The sequence below is a fragment of the Silene latifolia genome, chromosome 3, assembly GCF_048544455.1.
Source record: "Silene latifolia isolate original U9 population chromosome 3, ASM4854445v1, whole genome shotgun sequence".
In the NCBI taxonomy this organism is placed as follows: domain Eukaryota; kingdom Viridiplantae; phylum Streptophyta; class Magnoliopsida; order Caryophyllales; family Caryophyllaceae; genus Silene; species Silene latifolia.
In genome coordinates, this window is record NC_133528.1 from 104,834,782 (window position 1) to 104,857,017 (window position 22,236).

The 22,236-nt window shown below is 38.1% G+C and overlaps 1 protein-coding gene and 1 non-coding gene across 2 annotated transcripts; one reads left to right on the forward strand and one right to left on the reverse strand.

Moving 5' to 3' along the window:
- Positions 1 to 239: 239 nt before the first annotated feature.
- LOC141646213 (respiratory burst oxidase homolog protein B-like) lies at positions 240 to 5,810 on the forward strand. Its single transcript, XM_074454189.1, has 11 exons — positions 240 to 611; positions 879 to 1,041; positions 1,668 to 1,716; positions 1,821 to 1,934; positions 2,583 to 2,959; positions 3,111 to 3,549; positions 3,721 to 3,816; positions 3,910 to 4,025; positions 4,129 to 4,311; positions 4,568 to 5,103; positions 5,633 to 5,810. Exons 1-11 carry the CDS (start codon positions 311 to 313, stop codon positions 5,740 to 5,742), a joined length of 2,484 nt encoding a protein of 827 aa, XP_074310290.1. The 5' UTR covers positions 240 to 310; the 3' UTR covers positions 5,743 to 5,810.
- Positions 5,811 to 16,142: 10,332 nt separating this feature from the next.
- LOC141650318 (small nucleolar RNA R71) lies at positions 16,143 to 16,249 on the reverse strand. Its single transcript, XR_012546359.1, has one exon. It is a non-coding gene; the product is annotated as a small nucleolar RNA R71 (small nucleolar RNA).
- Between the last annotated feature and the right edge of the window lie 5,987 nt (positions 16,250 to 22,236).

Here is a 22,236-nt window from a genome sequence, read left to right on the forward strand (position 1 = left end):
ATCGAGAGTTTTATGTAGGTACTGTGAAAATAAATTACAGTGCACGTTTTAAAACTTGCAATAATTAAGAAACTAATTTTGCATGTAACTTCCAGTAATTTAGAAACTGATTTTGAACATTTGTAAAACAGAGTGTCCAAGCAATACAAGCATGGGAAAGCCCAAGGAAACCCAAGACAATAGGTACGAACACGCATCAGATTCGGGAGGGAGTGTGCGATCACAATCACGCGTCACATTCAGTGATAACAACGAAACGAACGAGTACGTGGAGATCACGGTAGACATACTCGAGGACGACACCGTATCCATGAAAGACATTAAGGAGGCCAGCGAGGTGGATAAAGGGCGGCCAATGAAGAATTTGAGTTCTCAGCTTTCGGCTAAGTTCAAGCAGGTTTCACGCGAGCTGAAGAGGGTGGCATCTTCGAACCACCGTGTCGGGTTTGATAAACTTGAGAGGGCTAAGACCACTGCAGCGCGTGCATTGCGTGGCATCCAGTTTATTAATGATAGCGTTGGTGATCAAGGGTGGGAACAGGTTGAAAAACGCTGGAATAACTTGGCTGTTGATGGTTTGCTGCTTAGGTCCCGGTTTGGTCACTGTATTGGTACGTCTAGCTCACTTATTTGTTTATCGTATACTCGATCCCTCTTTCCTGGTCATTTATTTACCTATTCTATTTTTAAGTGTCTTGTTCAATTATTTACCTTTCTATTTTGGGAATGTGTTGGATGAAAAATTTGAAAAATTAATATAAACGTTAGAAAAACGGTTATATTAATTGAACATAAGATGGAATATGAGAAATTAGACAGTGGTAACTGGTAAAACCCTCTTGTGTAACTTAGAAGGAACATACTATGTGTGAATACAGGGATGAATGAGAATGAGAATGAATTTGCGGAAGAAATATTTGATACATTGGCTCGTAGGAGGGGAATTGTAACTGCAACAATAACAAAGATCCAACTCGGTGATTTTTGGGAGCAGCTCTCTGACCGCACTTTTGATGCTCGCGTCCAAACCTTCTTTGATTTGTAAGATTTCTTAAATCATATACGGAGTACTCTGCTTATTCTCCTTAAGTGGATAGCTTAATAACTAGCTTTAATTGTCAAAGTCGTTAAATGGATAGACCATATTTTTTTTATTCATATCATGTCTTCAAATCTTGTCATGGCAAAAACTATTCTTGTGCCTTAATTTAATTGAAATAAGAGGTACGGAGTATACTATGTACAATAGTTGCTAGATATTCAGTGGCGGTTTTTGAAAACTTACTCCAATAGACAAATACTCCGTATCGTTCTAAAATAATCGTAATTAATTAGTTGGTTGAAAAGGTTTTAATTTTCTCAAATTGATAGTCCACCATGCATAAACTAAACTTTGCAAGCTGTATTTTTGACCAACACCAAAACTAGTTCAATCCAGAGTTTTTGCATTATTCTTGATAATAATGTATTTTGGATTTATATAAATCAATCGTATTAGAATAGTGTTCATAGATCAACGTACCCATGTGACATCAGTGACACCATGCATAAACTAAAGTATGTTTTGCACCAATGGCATTACAATATTTTATTGTAAAACCGTTTTACGTTATCGTTTATTTTTATTAAGATTGAAGAAGGCAAATGTATGTGTTAATAAATTGTAGGGTGGATAAAGATGCAGATGGTAGGATCACAGAAGCGGAAGTGAAAGAGGTAAAAAAAATTGATTGTTCTTCAGTCAACATTTTATTATTCTTTGGGAAGAAAATTGACTACTATATAAGGGAGTAGGATCTTAAAATTATGCAATTTTGTAGATTATCACACTTAGTGCATCAGCCAATAAACTCTCAAAAATACAAGACCATGCTCAAGAATACGCGGCACTCATCATGGAAAATCTTGACCCTGATTCCCTCGGTTATATTCAGGTTTGTAATCTTATTTTTTTTCCCCACAAATTATTGAACAATATTTTACAAGTTTTGTCTGCAAGGGTGGAGTCTATTGTTAAAAAAAAAAAAAAAAAAAAAAAAAAACTTTACTAGTTTTATCAATATGAATATGTGATTAACAATTCGCTCGTTAATGAAAGTATGCAAATTTACCTTAACATGTATTACACGTGTCATTTGTCAACTCATTATTATAAACAATCCGCATAACGAATGTCCTTGGCACCATGGATACAATCCATACTAGCCTTATTACACTACCAATTACATAGAAATATTACGCTGTAATGCTCTAGACACTTCTATTATTATACTGTATTACCTTAACTCGAGAGGAAGGAGTTATAACTTGTACCGTCAAACTTTGTAATGAAAAGCTCTTAAATATTGTATGAGTGGTGACAATAATTATTTTCAATAAAATGAACCTTGACTTGTATTCCGAAATAGCCAATGCATAATAAACTATCTACGGAAGCTTGTAAAATAAGAATCACAGTAATAACCGCGATTCGGAGCGCGATGGACGAGTCGAGGACAATTCCACAACACCGTTACCACAACTGTGATTTTAAACCATGACCTAGATTGTTTTGGTTGACTCGGCTTCTATGCATTTTGCAGCTGCATAACTTGGAAATGCTGTTGCTTGAAACCCCAAATCACCAAAATAACTCAGTCACAGAGAGTAGAATGCTGAGCCAAATGCTTAGCCAGAAACTAGTTCCAACTAAGGAACCCAACCCGATGAAGCGAACTGCGAAAAAAATTGGATATTTTATTGAGGATAACTGGAAAAGGATATGGGTCATACTCTTATGGCTTAGCATATGCATGGGCCTCTTTACTTGGAAATTTTTACAATACAGGAACCGTTATGTGTTCCATGTCATGGGGTATTGTGTTACTGCTGCCAAGGGCGCGGCCGAGACTCTCAAGTTCAACATGGCTCTCATCCTTCTTCCTGTGTGTAGGAACACCATCACCTGGCTTAGGAGCAGGTACAATTTCTAAACATAATTTGAATGCATACATCTATGCAACTAACCACTTATCCTTCTTTATCGAGTTAATATTCTAGGTCGATACTTGGTAGTTATTGAATTCTAGTTACCAAACAAGCTTTAAAAGTCTCCTATTCTTTGTAATCAGGACAAAGCTAGGAATGGCCGTGCCTTTTGACGACAATATTAACTTTCACAAGGTGGTAGCCATAGGAGTGGCGGTTGGGGTAGCCATACACGTCCTTTGTCATCTCATGTGCGACTTCCCGAGACTCCTCAATGCCTCGGATGAAGCCTATAGACCGCTCGCACAATACTTTGGAGAAAAGAGACCTCCCAATTATTGGTGGTTTGTCCAAGGAACAGAGGGTTGGACTGGCGTAATCATGTTAGTACTAATGGCCATTGCCTACATATTGGCACAGCCGTGGTTTAGGAGGAACAGAGTTAGCCTTCCTAGAATCCTCAGAAAGCTAACTGGGTTCAATGCCTTTTGGTATTCTCATCATTTGTTTGTCATAGTTTATGCCCTCTTCATTATCCATGGGTGGTTCCTCTATCTTAGCAAGACATGGTACAAGAAAACAGTAAGCGTCTAAATCCCTTTTGTAAGATATCTTACCAACTAGTTGTTAAGTTCGACTAACTTTAAATGGAAATAAGGAATGACTCTGATACTAAAAACAAAGTACCTTCATAATCTATGAATTATAGCTTGGCCTCTTCCGGCTTTAATCTAAGTCACCATTTTGTTGCAGACATGGATGTATCTTGCTGTGCCGCTTTTGATATATGCATCTGAAAGACTGCTCCGGTCTCTAAGGTCAGGCTACGAGACTGTTCATATCCAAAAGGTTAGCCTTCATGTTGGAATTTTATCCACAACAATAAAATTTTACCAAAATGATGAATCCTTGATTGAAAAGCTTTCATTTTGAACATAAAAGGTTGCAGTCTACCCAGGGAACGTATTATCACTACAGATGACAAAGCCTCACGGATTTAAATACACAAGCGGACAGTACATTTTTGTTAATTGTGCTGATATTTCTCCGTTTCAGTGGTAATTTTTTTTACTTCTGTTCTTGTTACACTTGAGAATTAAGATTACGCTCCATTATTAGATAAAACGTTGTGTAGTAACATGAAACTGTGTAATGGTTTAGGCATCCATTCTCCCTGACATCAGCTCCGGGGGATGATTACATAAGCCTTCATATTCGAACATTGGGTGACTGGACTTCTCAGTTGAAATCACTCTTCTCCAAGCTATGCCAGCCACCTACAAGAACGGACCAAAGTGGTCTCTTAAGGGCTGACATTGTCAATGGATCGTCTTACATTCCTAGGTAATCGATCACACCCGACTGTTAAAATCATCTCTATTATTTGTGTGTAACGTAATAAAGTTGATTATGAATTGTTTGCGCTTCTTTTAATGTGTAATAGCAACTAGTCGACCAAGATTTCATTATCTTTAAAAACAGTATCTATAATAGACGAGAGTATTGGAGTGAAATAGTTAATGTCGTTGCATTTGTGCATATTCTAATTCTCTAGAAAATGCGAGTAATGCTAAAATGCTCAATGTTTTGTTCAATCTAGAATGCCAAGGCTGAGGATTGATGGTCCATATGGAGCACCAGCACAGGACTACAAGAAATATGATGTCCTCTTGCTCGTAGGTCTAGGGATTGGAGCAACGCCCTTGATAAGTATACTTCGGGATGTACTTTACCACATCAAGCAACAAAAGGATGACATGGAGACCGGAATGCCTAATACCAACCATGGTGCTACTAATGGTAGTAGTAGCAACAAAAGGAAAGCCTTTGCTGTGAAGCGTGTCTACTTTTACTGGGTGACCCGAGAGCAGGGCTCCTTTGAGTGGTTTAGGAGTGTTATGAATGAGGCGGCAGAGAATGATCCAGACCATGTTATGGAGCTACATAACTATTGCACAAGTGTATATGAAGAAGGCGATGCCAGATCGGCTTTGATCGCCATGCTTCAGTCCCTACATCATGTTAAGAATGGCATGGATATTGTCTCCGGGACTAGAGTTAAAACACATTTTGCTAGGCCTGATTGGAGGTCTGTTTTCAAGCATGTTGCTATCAACCATACTGATCAAAGAGTTGGTAAGCATTTCTCGTACTTCTAACATTGTATATGGCCTCTCAAGTCTAGCATGTGGTTAGGTGTATGTTTGTTTATTTCCTAACTGTTGCTAATGAACCAATCCAAGTCGGGAGGTTTCTATTCTTTAATCTGCCTTCTGGTATACTTTCCGGTGGAACATACAGGTACTCTTAGTTTACCTGGTAATGGCCGTTGTTTAGGTCTAGTGACATCCAGTATAAGTTATTTGAGGTCCTAGACGGTTTGGGCGGTTAAGAGTTGAGTTATTTCGGGTCATGGTCGGGTCGTTTTGAATCATGATTCTTACCTTTTTCTTCCAGTTAGTCATTTAGGTGTTCTCATGACATTTGAATCATGATCATTCAAGTTAGGGTAGCTCCATGCTGGCTTCCAACCGGGTTTGGGTTAAATCGGGTTGTATTTTAACTAATGTTCTAGTAATAATGCAGCTTCAGATAGCTTTGTTCAATTGTTCACCATCATAACTGTGGCTTATAAATTATAATTGTTACATTTTTGGGACTCCAGGAGTATTTTATTGTGGTGCACCTGGATTGACGCAAGACCTCAGACATTTATCACACGATTTTTCTAAGAAGACGGGAACAAAGTTTGATTTTCACAAGGAAAATTTTTAGAAGATGTTCGCCTTTAATTTAGATTGGCCTATGGTTTACATGACAATTAAGTTCACCCAACATGTATATAGAAATATATTTTATTTATTCTTTTATTTGTGAGAGATGAATGTTAATATGTTTTCTCTACTAACTGTCTGTGTTCTTTTATAAGTTCTACTTACCATTAAATTTGTTTTTTCATTAAATAAAATTATTTAAAGTTGCATAACTCATAAATTTATCACTAATATATTTTTCTATGACATATCATAAACACAAAATTACGATAAAATTAAATTTTGAGACATATTCACTACTCATGCTATTGATATTCCCGGTTTGTAAACATCGACGACGCTTTAGTAATTATCGGCGACATTTTCATTTTAAAAGACGAAAATACCCTCCGTCTCTCACTAACTCTTAACATTTCCTCTCTAATTCCAAAACCAAAAAAATTGAAAATAAACCTCCACCACCACGACCACCCCCTACCTGCCGCACCACCACTGCCACCACTCCATTGCCGCACCACCGTGAACAAGTAAGTCCTTTTTTTTTAATCAAATGTTAGAACCTTGAAATTAGGTTGTTTGTAATTGTTTGTTTCACTTTTTCTTGTTGTTAATCGATTAGTTGGTGATGTTTTAATTGAATTAGTTGTATATTACTTGTTATTGTTAATCGGCAAATGTTAGAACCTTGATGTTTTAATTGAAAATTAGTTGTATAATTAATTTATAATATAGGTTAATTTCAGTTTTAATTGAATTAGTTGTAGAATTGTTGGTGAAATAGGCTGTCTTTGGAACTTCGCTGCCATTGTTGCGTATATGGTCACGATGTTGAAGGAGTTGAACACCATGGTGAAAACAATGAGATTCATTGTTATATCCTTGGCAAAACGTTCAAACTGAACGTTTAAACCATGCTCAAACGTTGGTGATGGACGTTTCATCCATGTTGAACAATCAAACTGACCGTTTGATCCATAGTGAACATTGAAAACCAACTTTTGATCCATGGTAACCGTGGAAACTCATTGTTTGGTCCATGGTCGAAAGTTGAATTTCAACTTTCGTCCATGGTCAAAAATAGAAATTCAACGTTTCGTGTTTTTTTTAAACCGTGTTTATTGCTTTTATTTGCCGATTTTTTTAATTTTATAAGTTTTATAGTTTATGTGGGGTATTTTTTAAAAATTTTTATTTGTTTAATGCAGATGGAGATCAAAATGATAGAGAAAAGAACATTATGATAAATGGGGGCGTTATATTAATTGTCCGATAATTATAAAAAATATTTATTATCGAATTTGAGAGGTTAAACGGAAGCAAAAAAAAAACAAGTTAATTGTCCGATAATTATGAACGATAACTATAAAACATATTTATTATTGAATTTGAGAGGTTAAACGGAAGCTAAAAAAAAAAAAGTTAATTGTCCAATAATTATAAAATATATTTATTATCGAATTTAGGAGGTTAAACGCAAGAAAAAAAAAAGACAAGTTAATTGTCCGACCATGGACTGAAAGTTGATATTCAACAATCGATCCATGGCCAAACAATTAGATTCATTGTTCAACCATGGGCAAACAAGATCCTCAACAATCAACCATGGCCAAACAATGAGGATCAACGTTCTACCATGGCCTAACAATGATACCCAACAATCAACCATGGACTGAAAGTTGATACTCATCATTCAACCATGGCTAAACAATGAATCTCATTGATCAACCAAGGCAAAACAATGGATTTGAACATTTACCATGGGGCAAACGTTGGGGATCAACGTTTACCATGGCCAAATTGTTGGGATTCATTGTTCGGCCCATGGTTGAACTTTGAATCTCAACTTTTCGTCCATGGTCGATTGTTAAGTTTCATTTTTCAGTCCATTGGTTGTATAATACGCAAAAAACACGCAATGTTTATTTTAATTTAGTAAATACGTAACGTAATTCAACTAACGAATAGATTAATTAAAAAGATTAAGTTATTTACGTATCGTTGATTGCGGATCCGTCATGTTAATTGTTGTTCTTAATTGTTGTTTATAATTTTTTAGATTGTTGTTGGTGATTTTTTTTTTTTTGTAATTTAATTGGTTTTACTTGAATTTGAGAGAATTTAGTTTAGAGAGAGAAAGTAATGTAAAAGTGCAAGGGACATTATCGTCTTTTGGAATGAAAACGTCGTCGATATTTACTAAAGCGTCGTCGATGAAAATCAGCCCTCTTGATATTTTACTCTTACTAATGAAACAATAGTAATAGCATTTCACTACTTGCCCGTAATCATTGTTACTTTCACTACTCCTATCGTAATTATTGTTATTGTCACTACTGCCGCATTAATATTGATAATTTCACTACTTCCGCCGTAAATATTGTTACTTTCACTATTGTCGCATTAATATTGCGTATTTCACTACTCTCGTTGTTGTTTCTACCACTTTCACTAATCTCGCTGATAATATTGTTACTTTTACTATTCAAATGGGTGATTAATATCATATAATTATATCCAATGTTAGTACAATTCTTTTCTTTACTGACGAAATTACTTTTACTACTTAGGCATGTAATTTTAAGAGGATTATATATTTATATAAATATATTACATATATGAATTAAATCGAATCGAAAGAATTATGCAATATTATATATTATGGAATCTAACTTGAATTATTTATAACCTACTTATTATATTTTTGTATGTTAAATAATTAACATCTCTATACATCTAATAAACTATAAAGTTTAATAAAATTGCATAGATTTTAAATTTAATATATAATTTTATGATGATAATAATTAATACCATAGGTGTGCATGTTTACTAATTAATTATTTTATTTTAAAGAAATTGACCATCTTCTAGTCTTCTATAAATATTTAGGAAAATTACCAAGCATCTTCTTTCTTTTAGTCTCCTTGAAATTGACCATCTTAATTAATTATTTTATTTTAAGGAAATTGACCATCTTAATTAATTATTTTAATTTAAAGAAATTGACCATGTTTTAGTCTCCTACAAATGTTTAGAAAAATTACCAAACTTCTATATAATTTAATTTTAACCCAAACTATATAATATTTGCATTGAGATCCCTTAATCGGGTCCATCACACGGTACTATTTATTTAAAACTATATAGTATAATTAATTTATATAACTTTTTTTAATTACATTAAAGTCCTTTGGTTTCTGAAATTAATATATAGTATTAATATGTATTCCGTAATATGTTAACATGAGGATTATATGAGTGAAAATATTAACGACGCGACTAATCCATTCACGGCTAAGGATGCTAGTGGAAGCCAAGGAAACTTGTTGTGGGATGTTTTTCCTCACTTTGTTGAGCATCTTTGTAATTTGAACTCGTTAAATTGCATCCAACTCTCCCCCAATCCCCCTCCAAGAACTTTCCAACTCTTTTGTTTTTCTCGTCTATTCAATATAAGCTCCACTATATAAAAAAAATCCATTATACTCCCTCAGTTTCAATGAATAATTTACAATTTGTTTTATTTTCCTCTAACAAAATAAAATAATTGTAAATTATGTGAGATTTGTGTGATTGAATGCTTGAGTTTATTCATTGATATGCAAGAGTATATATACAAGTACAACGATAGGAAGATGGAAAACGAGATCTACCCTAGACAATATATGCAAGAAACTAATCTAAAATAATAACATTTCCTAAATACAATATACAATTCCCTAAATACAAGAAACGAATATTATGTACGAGATATGGAAACCGGTGCTGAAATATCTTTAACACGCTCCCACAAGACGGTCGGCCGGAGAGTACAACCAGTCTTGGAGAGTAACGTAAAAAAGCGAGATCAGGGCAATGGCTTAGTAAGAATATCAACAATTTGATCAGAGCCATTAATATGTTGGACGCGAAGAGAGCCACTTTGGACCTGTTCACGGACAAAATGAAAGGAGAGTGCGAGATGTTTCATACGGGAGTGGAAAATCGGATAAGCGGAGTAGTGCGACGCTCGCAAGTTTTCACAGTAAACAGTCGGAACATGGGAAAGTGACACTCCAAGTTCGGTTAGAAGAGCACGAAGCCATAGAATCTCAGCTGTAGTGTCGGATATAGCTTTGAACTCAGCTTCAGTCGAGGAACGGGACAGAGCGGCGCTGCTTTTTGGCAGACCAAGACATGGGATTCGAACCAAGAAAGATAACATAACCTCCAGTAGAAACATAGTCATCCATATCACCTCCCCCCCCCCCCTCCCGGTCAGCGTCACAAAACGCATGAAGAAGCAGCGGAGAGGAGCGATTTAAGTGAATACCGAGATGAAGCGTACCTTTGAGATAACGTAATAGGCGTTTAAGTGTCATCCAATGTGAAGTTGTCGGATGCGTGAGGAATTGAGAAAGATGTATCAGGAAGTGAAAGATACTGCAAACTGCCAACCAGTGCACGATATTGAGATTCATCTTGCACGGGTGCATCAGGTTGTCGAATAAGAGTGAATTCGGTGGACATTGGAGTAGAAGCAGGGCAATAGTCTGCCATGTTATATCTTTGCAAAATGTCGGATCTATATTTAGACTGATTAATAAGATGTAAACCATGATTCGTTGGAGTAACTTCAATACCCAAAAAATAGGACATAGGCCCTAAGTCTTTGAGCGAAAACCGGCGTGAAATAGCAGCAATAAAGTCGTTAATTGTAGAGAGACGAGCCAGTGACTATTATGTCGTCAACATATACGAGAACATAGAGACGAATAGTGTCTTTAGCAAAAATAAATAAAGAAAAATATGAAATAGAATTTACAAACCCGTAAGAAGTGAGAAAAGTGCGAAGTTCAGTGAATCACGCCCGAGGGGCTTGCTTGAGACTGTATATAGCTTTTGATAATTTGCAGACATGAGTTGGATGACCTGTATCGACAAAGCCTAGTGGCTGAACCATGTAGACATCATCGGATAAAGTACCTTGTATAAACGCATTATTGACATCAATTTGCCGAAGTGACCAATTATTCGTGATAGCAATACTGAGCACCAAACGAACTGTAGTTGGCTTGATGACCGGACTAAAAGTGTCCGAGTAATCGATCCCAGGACGTTGATTAAAACCTTTCACCATAAGGCGAGCTTTATACTGCTTAATCGAACCATCCGGATTATTTTTTATTTGACAAATCCATTTACAACCTATAACATTGCAATTGGTATATGAGGGAACTAGTGTCCATGTTTTATTTTGGTTAAGAGCATCATATTTATCGAGCATGGCTTCACGCCATCGGGGGTCGACAAGCGTCTGTTTGATCGTGGTAGGGGTGATATATGGGGTATGAAGGGCGGCTATATGAGCAGATTTGCATAGGGGACTTAAGTAACGAGGATTTGATTTGACGATGTTGTGGGATAGGCGAGTGGCTGGTCGTGGGGGCGAGGGTGGAGGTGGAGGAGGAGGTGGGGATGGGGATGGGGATGAGGATGGGGATGGGGGTGGGGATGGAGAGGTAGTGGGAGTAACACGAACAGTGGAGGGAGGAGAGGCAGGGGACGTGTTGGTGGGTGAGACGGGTTAAGTTGCTGGGGGTGTTGTTGTGGGTGTTTTGGGTGATGAAGGTGACTGGGAAGGCGACGAGGAGGAGGAGTCAGTGAGTAGGACGGGTAGTTGGTAGCCACTGGGTGGTCGAAAGAGTTGGAGATGAGGTTTTGCCGATGAGGTGAACGTAGGGAAACTCTGTTTCGACAAACCGAACATGACGCGAGGTTTATACACGAGACGTTTTTGGGTCAAAACAATAAAAGGCTGACTGGGTGTTGTAATATCTAAGGAAAACGCAGGGAGCAGAGCGTGGGTCAAGCTTATGGTGTGTGTATGGTCGGAGCCAATGGAAACAAAGACAGCCGAAGGCATGCAATTTAGTGTAATTCTGGTGTTGATTAAATAGTTTAAAAAATGGAGAGTCATTTTGTAGAGTAGGTGTCGAAAGACGATTAATTAGGTAGGAAGCTGTGGTAAGGGAATATGGCCAAAATTCAGCGGGCAAGTGTGCGCGAGTTTGCAAAGCTAACCTGGTTTCGACTATATGACGGTGACGACGCTCCGCAAAACCATTGTGTTCGGGAGTATGCGGAGGCGAGGTGAGATGAGACACACCAGAATCTAGGAGAAGAGGTTTTAATTTATGAAATTCACCACCGATGTTGGCGTAAAAATGAAGTACATGTCGATTAAATTGTTTTTCGACAAGGGCACGAAATTGTTTAAAAATTGTGACGGTGTCCGATTTCTTTTTGACAGGAAAGAGCCAGATGTAGTGAGTAAAATGGTCGACAAACAAAGCATAGTATTTGTACAGCTCAGTCGAATGAATGGGAGCAGTCCATAAATCTGAAAAAATCAAATCAAGAGGAGCATTCGACTCAAGAGTAGAAGTTCGGAACGAAAGTTTCTGACTTTTATTAATTAAGCACGGAGTACAATGGATAAATTCGGAAATACGAAAGTTAAACGAGAATTTAAAAGTTTGAGTGTGGCGGATGACGGATGTCCTAATCGGTGATGCCATGGTGTAGAGGAGACGGATGCGACGTGTGCACGAGGTGACGGTGGAGTCCACTCGTATGTACCGTGGTCCTTGGAGGAGTACCGCTCCCGTTGTGCATGCCTTTATATGAAAATAAGTAGGTAAGAAAATAGTGATAGGATCGTTATCTTTACAAAAATGAGGAATTGAAAATAGATTGCGGGAAATTTTAGGAATGCAGAGAACATTGTTAAAAATTAAAGGAATAGATGGTGATGAGGAATAAATAGAAAAGGAACCAATATGAGTAATAGAAAGGGAGGAACCGTCACCTATTATCAAGTCATCGGGGCCTTCATAAGGTTGTGAAGGGAAAGGGTGTTAAGGTCATGGGTGATATGGTGAGAGGTGCCCGTATCAATGGTCCATGTGTCGGTGGGAGGTGGCGGGGCATGAGTGGCAGTGTGAGCATGCGGGGGAGGAGCACTATATTGTCAAGTGGGAAAGACAACTATGGGGAAATCTGCTTTGAGTTTCCTATAGTCGGATGGAACATGGCCTTTCATGTCACAGTAGTGACAACGACCACGATAAGAGGAAGGTTTGTAATCTGAGTTGGGTGCGGGGTTGGATTCAGGGTTGGGTGCACTATACGCGGGTCGTGGTTGATAAGCAGGACAAGGGACATATGGTTGACGAGGATAGTTTGGACGGGTTTGGGCAGGATTGGCAGATAGTTGAAGGTGGTTGAGATGACGGGTTTGGTGCGGTTGATAGTGAGTTCATGTTGAATGAGTTTTTCTTGGAGATCTTCTAAGGATATAGGGTTGTCACGAGCTTTTACGGACTCAATAACGGGACCATAGAGATCGTAGTTTAGACCTTCAAATACAACAGTAAGGATGTCTTCGATGCCCATAGGACGATCAAGTTGTGCAATATTATCGGTACACGACTTGACGGCTTGCATAAACTCAGCGATTGTGGCATCACCGAGCTTGAAAGACTAGAGGCGTGCTTTGAGTTGCAGTTTGCAACCGCAGGTCTTGTTGGCGAAGGTGCGGGAGAGGGTTGTCCTGGCTTCATGGGATGTGGTAGCATGGACGATGAGAGGTGCTACGGTTGAAGAGAGAGTGCCGGTTAGAACACCAAGGATAAATTGGTCTTAGAAGTAAGGTAGGTAGGGTTAGGTTTGGTGACGGGGTCGTCTTTTTTTTGTTTTGGGGGCCATGGTGATTATTTTGAGTGGAGCTGGAATGCTGCCTTCGAGATAGTGGAAGAGACATTGGTTGTTCATCGTGGCTTGGATTTGAAAACTCCATTGTTTGTAAGTTAGTGTGTCGGTTAACTGGATGCAGTTTTGGAAGGTGATGACGGAAATACGTTTGCTTGGTTCAGCGAAATTGGGAAGAAGCATGTTTGGGGTTTCTATAGGGTTTCCGAATAAAAGACTAACGGATGGTTGATTAATTTGTGATACTCGTTGATACCATGTGAAATTTGTGTGATTGAATGCTTGAGTTTTGATGTGACTCATATTTGAGCACATTTAGTCCCCAAATTAACCTCGTTCCTATGCTTTATAACACTTATTTGGGTCATTTACTATCTTTAGTTTCCCATTTTGCATATTCTTTGAGGTTTTGTTCCCTTGGTAGGAAACGAGTGCTAACCTTGCATTTACAAGGCGAAATGGAGCTAAATTGATGGCATCTAATGACCAAGCATCAAAGAGACGACAATACTAGAAGGCCTAAGTAGATAATAAAGTGAAATTGGCAATGATGAAAGGATCCTTGCATCCTCAACACGATCCTTGCGGATTGTTAAGGAGAAAAAAGAAGAAAAGTATTATGTCCTAGGATCCGAGCGGATTGTACACAATCCGGGCGTCTCTGAGCAGCAAGATCCGAGCGTCTTATGCTCAGGACGAGCGTCCCTCAGCAGCCTGATCCGAGCGTCTCACCATGGATCCGAGCGGATCACAAGGCAGTACCAACCGTGCTTCAGCACAGGACGAGTAGATTGACACGGAACCAGCAAAGGGATCCACTCATTTCCTTCGAGAGGAGCATTTCCTCAACTTTTCTTTGGGTCTTAATAGTCATTTAAGCCCTTAGTAACCCTAATCCTTGTACCTAATCTTTAGTAAAAATGCCCCATCGTACTACTTAGATTAGCATGCTCTCTTAATCAAGTTGTAATCATCCTTTAATCATGTAGTAATCTTGTAATCAATTCTTAATCAAGTTATAATACAATATTAATCTTTCCTTAATTTCTCTATTGTTCTTCATTTATTTTGGGTAATTAGAAGATTATTTGGGTTTATTTGGAAGATTGACAACCTTCCATCAATCATCAAGTATTTCTATTATTCTTTACTTTATTATTTGGAATCATCTTCATAGGTATAATTCTCTCTTAACCTTGTTTAATTATTGTTAATCACTTTCATTTATTCATCATGTTTTGCCTTGCTAGTATGATTGACAACCTTGTTAGCATGTTGAACTTGATAATGAGTGAGTAGTTTCCTTAACTAGGGTTAATGGGGAATTAGGGGAAACCAACATGGGGATTGATTCATGCTTAATCTAATAGGTTTTTATAATTAATTTTCTTGCTTGTTGTGATTTCAATTTATGCACATGTTATGTTTGATGAAGTGTGAGCCTATGAATCCTTGCATTAGACCATGCATATAGTTGAATGGGAAGGACTAAGTGGACTTGTAGGTGTTGTACAATCTAATAGATTCGGCTCCGGGACTCAAACCTTCCTGGGGATTGTAAGCTTATACACCAACTCGATCCCATCACAATAATAAGTGCTTGTATCTAGTAGAGAACATGTTTGTATTATCAACTCCCATGAATCCCCAATGAACCCATGAAACCTTAGTGCTTTTAATCAATTTTTTACATCTCCTTTTAATCATCTTGCTTGTTTTCATTACTTTACTTTTATATTGTTGATTAGTTTAATTGATCTCCTATCTCAACCCAAATTGTGACACCCTAAGACATAACGATTTACATTTGAAAATCCTACATCAATACCCGTCCCTTGGGATCCGACCTTTACTTGCCTATTTGCTAAGAGTAGTTTGCGAAGTTATAAATATTGTTTTGGTTGGTAGCTTTTAACGACGAGTTTTAACCGGACCAAAAATGGCGCCGTTGCTCGGGACAGTGTTAACTTGATTTGATTTTCATTAATTATTTTTAGTTGTGTCTTTCTTTACCTTGGAAAAGTCAATTTCCTTAAGGTTGTTCTAATTGTTTTCGAGTTGTTTGATATTTTACATGTCTAGGAGACCACAAGGTAACTTGTTACCCATTGATCTTGAAATTGAAAGTACCTTAACCAACAATAGAAGAGTTTCTAAAGGTACTTTAAGAGGTATCGGGGAAATTGTGGACATTCAACCAAATAACATTGAGTTTACCAAACCTTTTTCAAGAGAAGGAAAGGACAACCCAATACAAAACCCACCACAAAATCAACCCACAATGCCTAAATTATCATCACATTCCGTACCCACCGAGGAGAACCTACCAAATGGTACTCCTATACCACCACATTTAACCTGTACATTGCCAAATCCGCATTCATACAACTAGTTGAGAGAAGTCAATTTGGAGGGATGCCTAGTGAAGACCCTCACTCACATATGGAGACTTTTTGTGACTATTGTGATGCGATTTCTCAAATAGGAGTTACTCAAGACCAAATTCAATGGGTCTTATTTCCTTTTTCTTTGATTGGTACTTCAAAGCAATAGTTGAAAACTCTAGACAAGACTACTCTTGGTTTTGATTAATGGAAGAAGTTGGCACTTGCTTTCTACAAGAAATTCTATCCTCCGGAGAAGAGTAACATGTTGAGAGCCCAAATCACCGGGTTCAAATAAATGGATGAGGAATCATTGTATGAAGCATGGGAGAGATTTAAGGACACTTATCGTTCTTATCCACACCATGGACTTAGCGAGTGGTTGCTTGTGCAACAATTTTGGAATGGTCTATATGAAGACTCCCGAAACATTCTCAATATGGGATCCAATGGTATGTTTACCGAAGTTGATGACAATCAAACATGGGCCAAAATTGAAGAAATGGTGGTTCATAATTCACAACATAGTAGGCCTCGGAAAGCTACTAGAAGAGGAAAGCATGAGGTAGATTCCATCACTCAATTGGGTGCTCAACTAAGTGCTCATATTAACACCATCAATTTGAAGTTTGAGAAGGCCATGGCTAAGCTTCATGAAGCTTCCAAATCACCTAAACAACATGTTAATGCTATTGTGGCATCATCCTCAATTCCAAGTGGAGTATGTGAGAGTTATCGAACTTTGGGACATGACCAAAGTGAATGTAGGGGAACAGGTGAACAAGTGAATGCTTTCCAAGCATACAAGAGTGGCACCCCTTATTCCAACTATTACAATGAGAATACCAAATTTCATCCCAACCTTTCATACAAAAGCCAAAATGTTCAAAACCCTCAACCAACATACACCCACCTCCAATGAGAAATCAAGCTCAAAGTCCCTTTTACAACCAAAGCCAAGGTTATCAAAATCAACCTTAATACAATCAATCCAATGACCAAAGTTTTGATGTTCAAAAAGCGGTCCTCCAAATGCAAAAGAACCAACAAGAATTTTTCACCCAAATACAAAAAGATAGTCAAGCCAAAGACATAACCATCAACAACATACTAGCCCACACCAAAATGTTGGAAACCCAAATGTCTCAATTACCATCTTCTAGCTCTCAAATACAAAAGGGGCAATTACCACCTCAAAGTAATCCCCCAAGACATGAATCGGTGAGTGCCATCCGTTTGAGGAGTGGTACAAGATATGAAGGCCAAAGAAGCAAATTGAGGAAGACATTGTAGATGCTAGTGACAAGCAAAGAGTTGTGGAGAGCTCTAAGGAAGTAGATCCTACCACCAATGAAGTTTCAAAGAAGAAGAATGAAGAGAAGGCTAAAGAAAAAGAGCCTATTGTGATAAGATTTCCATTCCCAAGTCGTCAAGCTAAGCCTAAGTTTGATGAACAACTTGGAAAGTTCATGAAAATTGTGAATAACTTAGAAGTCTCAATTCCATTCACGGAATTGATCAATCATGTTCCGGCTATGCAAAGTACAAGAAAGATATTCTTACCAATAAGAAATCCATCCGAAAGCTAGAGACTATTGCATTCACTAAAGTGAGTAGTGCTATTCTTCAAGGAAGTTCACCTCCAAAACTCAAAGATCCGGGAAGCTTCTCTATTCCTTGCACCATTGGCGACACTACAATCAACAAAGCTTTATGTGACCTTGGAGCAAGTGTAAGTGTCATGCCGTACTCGGTATGCAAGAGGCTAGGGATGGGAGAGCTCAAATGCACTAACATTACTCTTCAAATGGCGGATCGATCAACAAAGATACCTTTAGGGGTATGGGAGGATGTGCCCGTGAGAATTGGCAAATTCTTCATCCCGGTAGACTTTGTCATTGTAGACATGGAGGAGGATTCCAACATTCTTATCATTTTAGGAAGACCTTTCTTGCACATCGTGGGAGCGGTAATTGATATGAAACATGGAGAAATTACACTTGAAGTGGGGGATGAGACAATCACTTTTAATCTTGACAAGACAATGAGAGCTCCCCGACTACATGAGCCATGTTTCAAGATTGATCATTATAGCCGAGAAAGTGATAAGAAGAAGTTGGCATCTCAATGCAAGGATCAAGCTATAGGTAAAGAATCACCACCGATATGGAAGAAAAAAGTGGATAATCCTCAAAGTGCTCTATCTGGAGAGCAAGAAAATTTCATCAAAAATGAGAGCTTGAATAGCTCACCATCACCCATGACAAGTAATGAAGAAGGCCTCATTAGCCATGACAACAAGAAAGAGGAGTTGCTCTTATCAACTCATGATAACATTATTAGGGAGCAAGCTAATGAAGTTTGTGGTCTATGGGACGACGAATTTGAAGGATTAGTTAATTCTTATATTTGTAATACTATGACCTTAGACCAAGACTTTGGTGATCATCTTGGCTCAAGTCACCACATTGAAGAACACAATGTGCAAAGCTCTATTGAAACTCTTTTTAATGACAATGAACAAGCCTTTCACTACTTCTACAAGGTGTTGAGCAACATCAACAACACCTTGGCTATGCCCCCTTGACATCTCAAACAAGAATGAGAGTTTGGTGGAGTCCTCCCTAAACCACCATTTGTAAATATTCTAACTCCTTAACTTGCATTTTACTTCTTGTATTGCATTTTTGTCAATTTTAGATTTACATTTTTATATTTTGATCAAGATTATCATTATAAGAAAAAGTGAGGGAGGTATTTTAATATTTCTTGATGTGTAGTGTTTTATTTAGTGTGGGGATAGCAATTGCCTAGGCTATCCAAGCCTTCATAGTGCACCCACAATGACGAACAAAGGAATGAAGGAGAAATGACATGGGAAATGAAGAATCCCCACGGGTGGAACTTAACCCGTGGGTACAGGAAAAGATCCGAGCGTCCCAGAGGGAATCCGCTCGTCTTGGGCATAATCCGAGCATCCTGGCTCCTAGCCGCTCGTCTTGGAAGAGCTGGAAATTGAAGAATCCTCACTGACTATGAATCCGAGCGTCCCCAGCTGAAATACACTCGTCTCAGACTAGAAGACGCTCGTCTCAGTGGAAATCTGCGCGCCCTGGCTGCTTCAAAATTTAAAGTTTCACACTGTCTTACAATCCGAGCGTCCCAAGGGAAAGACGCTCGTCTCCAGCTGAAAGACGCTCGTCTCCTGCAGAATCTGCGCGTCTCAGCACGGGTTAGAAACTTCAAAGCTGACTGTCTTATGATCCGAGCGTCTTCTAAAGAATCCGCTCGTCTCCTGCTGCTAAAAGCTATAACACGGGATTTAAAACCCCTCTTCCCCAATTCATTTCATTCTTTCGAAACACAAACACACATTCAAAACCCTCAATCCCCTCATCCATAAAACACAATTTCCTCAACCAATTTCAGCCAAATCAAATCCAAACTTCCTCAAAACACAATCAAATTACTCATTTATCAACAAAAGGCCAGCAAAACACCAAAATCCTCAAAATTTGAATCGATTTTCTAGGGTTTCAAGGCAAAATTCAAAAATCCTAAATCGATTAGGGACTCATTGGAGCTTGAGGATACTAGAAGCATTCAAGCAAAACTTTGGTTTGTTGATACAAACTTGAAAGGAGAAGAACAATGGCGAGGACTAAAGGTGGAAACAAGGCACCCACAAAATCAGATCTTTCAAAGAGGCAACAAGCTCTTCAAGGCTCAAAGGCTATGGTGGTACAACAAGCAAGAATGGAAATTCAAGAGGTTCCTACTCCTATAGTGGAAGCTACTCCTATTCCGGTTATTGAGCAATTACAAGAATATCTGGAGGCAAGTTTCACAACCGATTCTCACAGAAAAGCTTTTATATCTCTTGCTAAGAAAACAATTTTACCCACCAAGTTTATATGTCAAGATGCTTTAGCCAAATTGGGTGTTCTTGAGAGGACCAAGAACTTCTTCGAGTCTATGGTGTTGCTTACACTATTTGAAATGCAAGAATTAACTTACCCCTCCCTTACCATGGAATTTATAAGCTCTTTGAAAATCACTAAGGTAGAGGCTCGAAAGAATGTTGAATTCCGCCTAGAAAATAAGGATAGAAATATGTTTTTGGATGAGTTTGGCAAGGTGTTTGGCCTTAAAGACCATTCTCCTTATGTGAAGAAGCCCTCAAAATATGACCCCGCCCCTCTATGGAAAGCAATCACCGGAAGAAAATTTGAATCCTTCCATGAGTGCCGTGCCTTTTATGTCCACCATCCGGGTATAAGAGTATGGCGCAAGGTTGTGGGAAATACTCTAATTGCAAGGAAGGGCACTAATCATTTCACCGAACTCGACTTCATATACCTTGAATCAACCATGAATGTTGACAAGAAGTTCACCAATGAATACAATGTACTTCAACTCTTACTTGAAAGGTGGCTTACAATTGACCATGGAAAATATGGGGTGGCCTTTATAGTGAATGGAGGATTAGTAGCATGGTTAGCCAAACACTTTAACCCAGATTTCAACAAGGATAAGACTTACAAGCCGGTTAAGGGAGGCAACCTTATTGATTTAGCCACTATGATCAACAAATTTCATTGGGTCAAGAATGATAACCTTGACAACAAATTTGAGTGGCTCACCAAAGATGCTAAGTCCTTCATCTTGCCCAACAAGATTTGTCGCCTCAATGTCCGAAGCCCAAACTATCTTCTTCCACTCTCCAATGAAGCCGAGTTGATTATGCAACAACATAGGAAAACTATTGTCGAGCCCTCCTCCTCCTCTATTGTGACCCCACCCTATCCGTTTACCTACCAAGAATTCCGACCCAAAGATGTTGAGGTAGGTAACGATCACTTGACCCAATTGATGCAACATATGCATAGGAAAGCTTATGAGGACCGGGTCAATGCTTACCGGGCCCAATATCCGCCCCTCCTACACTTAGCTAGGCAAGGACTCCTTGATCCATCATGTTCTTTGCCTAGTTGGGCGGATAGGGAAGTGTTCTTTCCTAATGCTCCTAGAGATGCTAGCATGGGTGGTGAGGTTACCAAGGGGAAGGAGATTTTTGTTGAGAGTGATGAAGAGGAGGAAGAAGAGGAGGAAGAAGAGGAAGAGGTTCAAATCTCAAGTGATGATGGTGAATCCTCCGGGTCCATGAAGGTAGATGATGATGATGATGATGATAGTGAGGAAGTTGATGATGATGGCGATGGAAGTGATGAGGATGTCGCCATGAGCGACAATTGAGGATTAGCAATATTTTTGGAGGATGCCAAAATCCATTGTGAGTCTCCTACACCTCCTTTAGCTTTGTTCATTTCTATTGTTTTCAAATATTTTTATCTTGATCAACTGTTTGAGTCCTAGCAACACTCAAAGGACTCCCACCTCGATCTCATTGAGGTGTCTTTTATGTTGGGAAATGTGTCCTCAACAATAGTGCGATCACATGATTTAAATATCATTATTAAATCTCATTTTAAGAATACATGTGGGATGTAATATTTTACAGTCAACTGGTCCACACATATCGGTAATGATTGGCTGACTAGAGTTTGACATTCTTGTCGTGCGGACGGTGGTGATCAGTTGATCCCCTTAGGTCATACCTATAGGGAAATACTCTTAATTGATTATTTAATTAATCGTATACCGATATGAGTTAATTAAATTACTTAAAATTGACGGATGATTTTGTGAGTATAATTTACGTATCTTATTGTAAATATGATTAAATAAGACACGGTCTAAGTAATTGAATTATTTTATTACTTGGATGAAATTATTGTTTAAAGAAACAATTGAATCGGAATGAATAAATTATTATAAATACAGAATGTTGTAGTTTATAATTTGGAAACCTTTTTGGTACAAGTAATTGCGAATTACTAGTCGATTTTGTATATGACATATTTTATGAGTATGTTGATTTTTAATATGTTAAAAATACATTACAATTTCATATGTCAAGTAACATGTCACATATGTTACAATTGACAAATGACAAAATAAAATGGACCATCCATTTTATTTTGTATGTACCGAAATAATAAGGAGTTAGTGGAATAAAATTGTGTTAATTGTTTAGTGGTAGACACAATAATAAAAGCTAACTAGTAGGTTTGCATGCCTAGTCTCTTGTGAAGAGCAAAGATGAAAGCTATTGGGCAACCTACCCAAGGCCATATTTTCGGCCAAAACAAAAGAAAAGAAAGAGTTTTCTTTTTCCTAAGTATTCATTCATACAAGAAGATAATTTTCTAGTGTGAGAAAATTAATCTATACTCTCTAAATATTATGAAATCTAGAGAAATAAACTCACAAATATTTCCATCTCTTGACCGAAATTT